A 9,084-nucleotide genomic window follows, 5' to 3' on the forward strand; every position below is an offset into this window, starting at 1 on the left:
AAATGAGAGTTGTTCTACCTAGAAGTCCATTTAACTGGGCCATACAAATCGTATTTGGGAGATTTTAGCAAGGCGTGTGGCCTTTAACAAATAAAATTAATGTAAAAAAATTGTTATCATTTTTATTTTTCTGATCTCAATATTAACAGCTCATTGAAACGAACTACAATTTTGTAATTACCTTTATTTTAGATAAATGGCACACACATGCGAGCATAAAAAAAAACTTCGCAAGGCAATTAATCTTTCGAGGACAGCCCCTATCATAAAACATAAAAACCTAAGGTAATAAAGAGATTTTCAGGACGGTGCCCCGAGAACCGGATGTCGTACATATGTTGGTTAACATGCTTAAAGCTTCTATATAAACTAGAGTGGTGTTGGCGCCGGGACTCAGAAAACGTGAGCAAGGATTGAATGTAGGAAACTGATTATCATCTATACAAAATGATGCATTTTGCTCTCTTGGGGATAACGGCTTTACTTGGCCTACACTATTCTAGAGCAAGTACAGCATACCTGGATCAAAATCCAGCCCTACAAGAGTATCAGGATGAAGCTTCGGTAAACTTTCATTCTTTATCCATGCCATAGAGTAATCAAAAGTTACAAAAACTAAAACTATCATTGATATTAATATAAAAAAATTGAGTTCTCACCACATTTCAAATTTTCAGATATTTCCCCTCAAAGAGACATGGTACATGGCCTACCGAAACTTTGAATTCGATCCAGTCTTTGGAGGAGACGCTAAATGCGTTAGATTCAAGTCAAACGGTCCAGGAGCAGACGGCACTTACCCTGCGGTTTTTCAGTACGCTCCAGACTTTTCCGCGTGAGTAACCTTACTCTAAACCAAACTCGCTTTAGTAATAATTTTTCTTTCTACAATGTATTTTCTCTATGCTCACATAAACCTCTGAATGTGTACGTTTAGTATCAAAAGGTAATGTATTACAAGATGTCCAAGCCCCACTTGCTTCTCTTTATGATTGTCCGTGTGTAAGCTTTAAACGGAAGAATAGCAATTTCTGTAATTTCGTAAAGGCATTTTTAAAAGTCAACACTAAAAGTGTACTAGTAATATAAAACCGCGAGCGCATATGTCACTCCTTATAACTTTGGGCTCTCGTTTATTCGCATTGATAACCTCAGCAGTGTTGCTTGTAAATTACAAAATGTTAATATATTCACGCCGTCACTGAATAGCACTGTTTTACAAAACAATGCGAACCGTGCACAATATATAAATCAAGGCATCACAAACCTGTTGAATCAATCCCGTTGTTCTTTAGTGGAAAGCTTTGGCATGCCCTGCAATGTTTCTTTTATGCCTCTCAGTTAATGGAGTACACATTACCACTCTACTGATAGAAGTGTCCTCACGCGAAAGCATATCACTGCTACATCTTTCGCAACTAGTAAGGTATTTTATGGTGTGCTTCACTTGAGGATCTTACTCATTAATGAGGACTTATAGCATATCATCACGTTGGAAGGTGACGTTTTGAAAAACATAAGCGAGATAATTCAGCTGTAAATTAGTATCTGCGCACCCTACATTACAGCGTAGATGAGAAATTCGGTATCCAATTGAAAACCATTATTCGCAACCAACCGAATGTATGTTCGGCGTACCCAACATTAAACAATGTTAATAACGTCCGGCCCTTTCGTTTCAGTGATGCAACGATTACCCCCATTTTATCTCCAGGCTACACTATAGAAAACGTTCTGAATTTCCAGGCTCAAGGTCGTGAGTAAAACATTTCTTGTATGCTTTGGGGACTATACTTCTACAAGCTATGCGTTTCGGCAGTTATTTATATTCATTATGCTCCTAACTAAAGCTTGATATAGAGGGTTAGTCAAAGGGATTGCTGGCTGTTCGAAGGGACACTAGAAATCAGTTTGTAAACGCATCAGGCCAAACATTTGCACACAGGAGACCAGCGAACGTGCATTAAGGGTATACAAATTTAATTGAACAAACCTACCTGAGCGGAAACTTAAAACTAAAAAAACTTGAAATCGCTACCTACGGTGGACATGTGCTAACTACATAGGTATCTGACAGGCGCAACAGTCGACAGATGTCAGCCATGCTCTCCGCGTCGAAAGGTGGGGGTTGGCAATGAGAGCACCGAGTACCGGAATTTCCAGGGTCAGCTCTGGTGATGACGCCACTTCTGTCGGTGGATTGTATTGGATGTGTTCATTCTCGCTGAGGCGCTTCACTTAGTCCAGATATTGCCACCGAAACTCCGCCTGAAAACATCGGCGGACCTCTTTCGTCCTCGGTACTCCCCGAACGAGAGAGCAACCTTCTCTCGCACGTTGGGCGCGCACCACGAAGATAACTTGCACCTAAAAACAAAACGGATAAACGTTGCAGAGAAGAGAAAAGGCACGGTAATAACCAGCTCGTGCTTATCAGACGACGACATCTACTGGAAAATATATGTGGAAAAAAAAGAACAAATCTTTATAATGCAAATAAATGCAAAGGTAGAAGCGAGCTGGACCAGAATAAAGGAAATAATCCCTGGAGAACGGGAACAGGGGGAATAAAGAGCAAACACAAATCTCGAAACACAGTAAGGTGACTGGTGCGCGGCCGAAAAAATCCACCTGGTCCGGGTATCGCACCAGGCGGATTTTTACGGTCGCGCTGTGTTTGGAAATTTGTTTTAGTCCTTTGTCCCCCTTTCCCCTTCTCCCGGGATTATTTTCGTTATTGTTGTCCAGCTCGCTCGCTCCTTTGCATTCAATTGCATTATAATCAACCTTAAAATGTAGCCATTCACCCTTGTTGCTGTTAGACTGGAGGCAGCTGATAAAGTCTGTTTGTCCTACTGACGTCTAACCCCTGCTTAGTTCAGTTGGTAGAGCGCTTCGCTGGAAATGGAGAAGTCCCGGGTTCGATACCCGGACCAGGTGGATTTTTTCGGTCGCGCATGAGTCATCTAGCTGTGTTGGGAGATTTGTGTTTGTCCTTTGTCCCCCTTCTCCGGGGATATTTTTCGTTGTAACGAATCTGTTTTATTTTTTCTCGGTTTATCTTGATTTATTTCCTTTATTTGTAGATTAAAATAATCTTGCGGTGATAATTCGTGCAGCAAAATAACGCATCGCTTCTGGCTCACAAACGTTGTCGGCTATTGCCGAGCTGTAAGGAAGCGCCCGTCGATGCCGCTTGTAGCCTAATGGGATATTACGTGCCACCATCTGTCACCTGTTGCGCCGAGCAGGAGCCTTTAATTAGCAGACGGCCGCAGTTTTCAATTTCTAACATTTTATTCAGGTACGTTTCTTCAGTGGATTGTTTTATACCATAAATTCCCCAATTCACATTCTTCAGCAACCTGTGCGTAGAATATTAGCTTGATACGTTCTGAAACAAATTGATGCGGTCCCATCAAACATCCGTCGATCTCTTTCGCTCATCCTTTACATTAGTGAGTGTGGAATTTGAAAATACCGGGTTCGGTCGGGCGATGCTTGCATATTAGTAGTGATTTGAAGGGAAACAGAAGTGGCAGAGGAAATGAGAGGGATTACGTTTCGACCAAACAGTCTTCTTCATATATAGTAAAAGGGCAAGTGGCAGATTAAAATATATACAACGTATATTCAAAAGGCGCAGGAAACACGCCTCAGACGCGACGTCATGGAGTCAGAGAGGAAGGAGGAAAATTTGACAACAAATATGAAGAGGTCTGTAGGACAGTAAGTGGAGGAAGGCGGCCGAGGTGAAAGCTTAAGGCACCCCGGCTGACCACGCAAATTCTAAAAAAAAAGCGGTAGGCAAGGGAGAGGGGGGAAAGAAAGAGAGTAGCTGGCGGAAGAGGAATGTCTAATAACCGGAACAAAGTTTCTTGTTGACCCCGGAATGGAATTCCGTCTTTAGGTTAAAAAATTAATCTGTTTTCTTTCTTTTTGCGTGAGGTGGGTGTGCGGAAGCCTGATTTGCTGACGCCTTCTCTCATGTTGAGTTCGGAATGATTCTTGGAGGAGGAATGTTTAGATATGTGTGTGGTGTGGTCATGTTTAAGTTGGCCAGTTCTTTCTGGTGTAACTAGTCAGCGGTGTTCTCGGAACCGTTCGTGGAGTCGGTGGTCAGTTTCACCGAAATATGATAAGGTCGGACAAAGTGTGCAGGAAAAAATGCATATCAGATCAGAATATTTACAGGTGTGATTGTCAGTGATTCTCATTAACAAGTTGGGAGGAGGGCCGGTGTGTTTGCACGTAAGGAGTTTCGGGGCACCGCATGGCGTGGTACCTAGGAACAAAGTCAGAAGTTTCGCGGACCGGTCGTGGCCTACTTGAAGGCAGCGTAAGTTGGGCTGTCGACGGTAAGTTAGCTCGGGTGCTTTAGAAATAACTTTAGAGTCTACGAGCTGAGAAGTGGCGTTCATGATTAGTTTGCCGAGCCTGGGTATGGAGGGTTGGGACTCGAAGATGACGGGGTTTCACGGTGGTTTAGATCTCGGTTGGGGATATAGGGCGTCGTGCCAATAAATGTCAGAGACGCGCCTGCTCGCATTGCGCAGAAGGCCGAGCGGATAACTCCGTTCAACAAAGTAGGCGGTCATCGTCTTAAGCTGATGACAGAAACCGATGTCGTCGCTGAAAATCCTACGGAAGTGGAAGAATTGTTGGAAGGGAAGAGAGTTGATCTGGGATCTAGGATGGTTACAGGAGAACATAAGGTAGCTATAGCTCTCATTTTGTTTATAGAACACAGAGGTCTGGAACTTGTGTTCGTAACTATTGATCTTTAAGTCTCAGAAGTTGACAGTGGACTTCGATATCAGTGAGGTAAACTTGAGGAAGGCATGGGCGTCATGAACTTCATTAGTGAAGCTGTCAACTTTGGGAGGGTGGCCGAAACCAACGATGTCGGCAATATTTCGATTATAGAACGCTAGGAGTGGGTTTGGGAAGGAAGTAAAGAACAAGTGCTCGACGTAGCCGACAAAACGTTTAGGTAACAAGGGGCCATCTGAGTTCCCATCGCTACACCGCATTTTTGGTAATAGAAGGAGCTCTTCAATTGGAAGTCGTTTACAGTTAGAGCGAGACAGCCTGTTGTCCTTCGGCGCAACGAATTACCATGTATTGGGATGTGACGTCTATTGTGAAGAGGGTAGTGTTGTGAGTCGGTGTCAGATTAGACAGAGGTTAGAGGATGTTTGCTGTCTCTTTAACGTATCTGGGCAGGTTTTGTAGAATATTCTGAATGACCGCATCGCCAAATGCGGAGATAAATTAAGTGGGGCAGGATATAGCGGACACAATAGGTCGGCCGGGGGATCCAGCTTTGTAAATTTTGGAAAGGAGGTAGAATGAGGCGGCGTGGGGATGACAAACTATTAGGCAATTTGAAGCGGGGGGAAGGGAGTTGTTTTCGATTAGGACCTTTATGGTGGCTGTAATTTTATCTTGGTAGACGGCGGATAAGTTGGGGAAAAGGGGTTCGTAAAAATCAGGAACGGAGTGTTGTCGGAGAGCTTCCTGGGTGCAGAGATCCGTGCGCCAGACAACCACTGCTCCGCTCTTGGCTTGCTTGATAACCAGGTCAGTGCTGTTTTGAAGGAATTTTAGACCAGTAACCTCTTGCTGGGTAGCGTTGCGGGATTCAGAGATTAGGTTGTTAGAAGAGTTGGCAAGGATGTTACGGCACGTCTGTATTGAATCTGTATTTTCAGGGTGTTTGGTCCCAAACATATGATTAAGAATAACAGACCTAAGCTAGATATCATAAGACTATAGAACTATTCATTTAATGTTAATAACAACCCTTACAAAAAGGTGTACATCTATTTATTACTGGAAACATCCCTTGGGGTTTTGCGTAATGGCACTGAATTAAGATGTGTTCAAGCATGATAGATGCTGATTAAACTCAAGGTTACTTAACTGAACAAGAATTAATCAATACTTTATTTTTCTACGAGAGAATTGGGGGAAGTATAATTTAAATTATGAAATAACGAGGATGCTTGTCACTTTCTTAAAAATATTTTTTACGCGCGCCTAATTGTCATAGTTCTCGGAGATTATATAAAAAATACGTTTTTTATTCTTATTCTTTTTTTTACAGAAGCTGCGTCTGTGCAGGGAATCTCAGCCTACACCAACGTCAAGAAATGCACTGTGTTTCGATTACCGTATGCAGGGGGTAATGCAGCCATATTTGTCTTTAAATGACGATTTGCTAAGAGAGGCTTACACATTTTCCAGAACGTGCTAACGCACTATATAATACTACTATCACTTGACGTGCAGTGATCTCAGTGTCCAGCGTGTTGTATTGCCGTTTTATATACAAATAGCAATTCAATCGCAAGTAGTAGATGAATGACACTAGCAGAGGAATTGTCGGAATTCGCGATTGTGTACAGAACACTTTGGTTTAGTCCTTTACGACATTTTTAGCATTATTATAATTTTGATGTATTCCTCTGGGACAGGACTACAAGTTTTTCTAATGACATTTTGTTTTCATTTATAATAAACTGACATTTCTTCGAATTGGATATGCCGGCCAGTGTTGACATATTTTAACGACTTTTTATCTTTTCAGAAGGAACATGCGCACTCGTCGTCCCTGAGAGCAAACTGGATAGTATTGACACCTGCTGCAATTTTATATTTGATCTCCTCTGCGGCAACAGTTTGAGGTTCAACATTTCTGACAGCACCTGCAAATAGCAAGCTTCAAGCGTTCGCCATCCTCATCAATAAAGTCAAGATGTAAACACGTAGAAGATGGGTTGTGGCATTTTGGTCCAGTAAACGCAATTTCGTACTTTGTTGCAATACAGGTTTGACTGCACTTATTCTAATTTTACTTCCTTACTTTAAACTAGGGTTACCAGATGTAACTAAAAGCCCGTATTGTCCAAAAACAAAAATGCAGGGCACCATTCCTATTATGTGACCCAATGCCAGCACTGTGTTAATCAAGGAATATAACACATACGTGAAGTTGACCAACCAACACTACATGCAGTGGTCGTTCTATTGTCATCAATGTTAATAAACTGCAAGGTATCACATGCGCGCCTTACGTGAATGAGCACAAGTCATGCCGCGGTACAATCTAAAAGCCACGGGCTCCAAATTAGGATTATTTCCACCTCGGAAAACTTCCTTCGGCACCACATAATAGACACTCATGCTTGATTCTATCTAGTGCTTAAAGTTCCACAAACGGGACCTTCACACTGGAGAGTGTTTTATCAGTGGGCAGAGCTCGTAAACATTTTTCGCCGCTACAATTTAAATCGAAACTACGACACTACGATTCGTGGCAAACTGGTTTCTAGAATTATATTTGTGAAATGTATCGAATGGGTACCCATATCAAAGGGTACCCGTATTAAATATCACCATGTTACCTAAATGGGTCGACCAGTCTGCAAAGCTTTCGAATTTCAAACTTGTTTTTCAATAGAACTTGAAAAGACAATGACCCAATTAAATTAGGGTTACCAAAAGTAAAAGCTGAAGAACACCCAGGTTGGAGGAACATCTCTTTCAGCTGGTAAAGACATGTATAAAACATAAAGGTTTATTAAAAGTGTCTAACTCAAATTAATGCATTTGTCCTCGTATTTTTTTTTCTTAAGTGTGTTCAACTTTACCTTCAAAGTTATTGTTTTTCTCCAGGGGAGATGGGGAAGGAGAAAAAAAAAGCAGGCTGTTGTCGCTTGGCAGAGTTTTCCCTCCCCACCAGCAACAAGATAAACTATTTTACATAGTAGTGACCCGTAAAACAAGGTTTACATAGGAGCAAAACACGCAGCATTAAACAGAAAAAAAAGGAAGAAAAAAGATCTGAAATATATCAACAACATTTCTTGCAGGTCGGAGGTCCCATCACGAATAAGCAGAAATAACACTAGAGACACAATGACCGAATATACTTTCCGCTCAAGCTCATCAAATCCGTGCCAAATCTATGTGTGCGATTTATAACCTTAGGCAACGAGTACTGCAGCATCTGGAGGCAGTAGTCTGTTCTCGAGCGCGGCATTGACCATGTGTCAAAACAACGGCCTGCATATGCGGGCACCCTCCGCTTCATATCGGCGATTGATAGAAAAACAAGTTGATTTTGGCTTACAGGTGTTAATACGCTAGCAGAAGTTCGTAATTGTAATGCTCTGTAATTGAAACTACACGAAGGTTTTTGAAAAGTTGTAATGTGTGAGCGTTGAACTGCGCATTGCACATATTTCGGATTGTTCTCTTCTAGAGAACAGGCAAGTAATGCACAGTTGTAACCGTTGCGCTACCCAAACTAGGAAGCAGTAAATATAGCAAACTGTAAAAAAGAGATGTTATCAGAAGGATTAAGACCGAAATCGGTAATATATGACGGGATTTATAAATTATGCCCATAACTTTTCAAAGTATGCCAGCTATACATAGTAATTCGGGCGTCCCAGATCATGTACTTATTAAATATCACACCAAGAACCTTCACAATTTGTAGGAATTCAATATTCTTTCCTTGCAGAGAGAGCCCTTGGGTAGATCAAAACAGTGTATTTTTGGATCGAAAACGTATTGCTTTCGTCTTATTTGCATTAATTACTAAAAAGTTTGAGATTCTCCAGTCACTTATCTGCTGCAGAACGCTATTTGCCGCAAGTAAAACCTGTTGGACAACTTTCGCCGAAAAAAATAAACTGGTGTCGTCTGCGGAAATTATTAAATCTGCACTGTCGTCTATATTTAATATATCATTGATGTACACGTTAAACAGTAGGGGTCCAATGATGCTCCCCTGTGACATCCCTGACGTCCGTTTCTTTAATCCAAAGCGGTGACCATCTATCGCAACACACTAATGCCAATATTAAAAAAAAAAATCTTTCGATTATAGTGCAAGTTACTCCTCGCAACCCGTATGCATTCAATTTTTGAAGCATAGTTTCATAATTTAGACGATCGAAAGCCTTTGAAAAATCAATGGAGATCCCCAAGGTGATCAATTTTCTTTCGAAGTTGTTTAAAATCAGTTCCTTTTGTTTTAATAGCGCGAGTTCCGTCGAATGCCCCTTCCTG

General features: G+C 41.6%; 1 protein-coding gene across 1 annotated transcript; it reads left to right on the top strand.

Annotated features, from left to right (window-relative positions):
• Window positions 1-444: 444 nt before the first annotated feature.
• Window positions 445-6,720, top strand: LOC120839513. Its single transcript, XM_040209802.1, has 5 exons — window positions 445-564; window positions 678-835; window positions 1,683-1,756; window positions 6,110-6,187; window positions 6,593-6,720. The coding sequence occupies exons 1-5, from the start codon at window positions 448-450 to the stop codon at window positions 6,718-6,720; spliced, it is 555 nt and encodes a 184-aa protein (XP_040065736.1). The 5' UTR covers window positions 445-447.
• Window positions 6,721-9,084: the final 2,364 nt, after the last annotated feature.

The sequence above is a fragment of the Ixodes scapularis genome, unplaced genomic scaffold (assembly GCF_016920785.2).
Source record: "Ixodes scapularis isolate PalLabHiFi unplaced genomic scaffold, ASM1692078v2 PGA_scaffold2__306_contigs__length_199485367, whole genome shotgun sequence".
In the NCBI taxonomy this organism is placed as follows: Eukaryota; Metazoa; Arthropoda; class Arachnida; order Ixodida; family Ixodidae; genus Ixodes; species Ixodes scapularis.

Excerpts from the sequence above, each read along its gene's own strand:
- LOC120839513 (XM_040209802.1), top strand. The coding sequence starts at position 448 with ATGATGCATTTTGCTCTCTTGGGGATAACGGCTTTACTTGGCCTACAC. Across the intron at positions 1,757-6,109 it reads GAATTTCCAGGCTCAAGGTC|AAGCTGCGTCTGTGCAGGGA; the intron begins GTGAGTAAAACA and ends TTTTTTTTACAG. Across the intron at positions 6,188-6,592 it reads TCGATTACCGTATGCAGGGG|AAGGAACATGCGCACTCGTC; the intron begins GTAATGCAGCCA and ends TTATCTTTTCAG.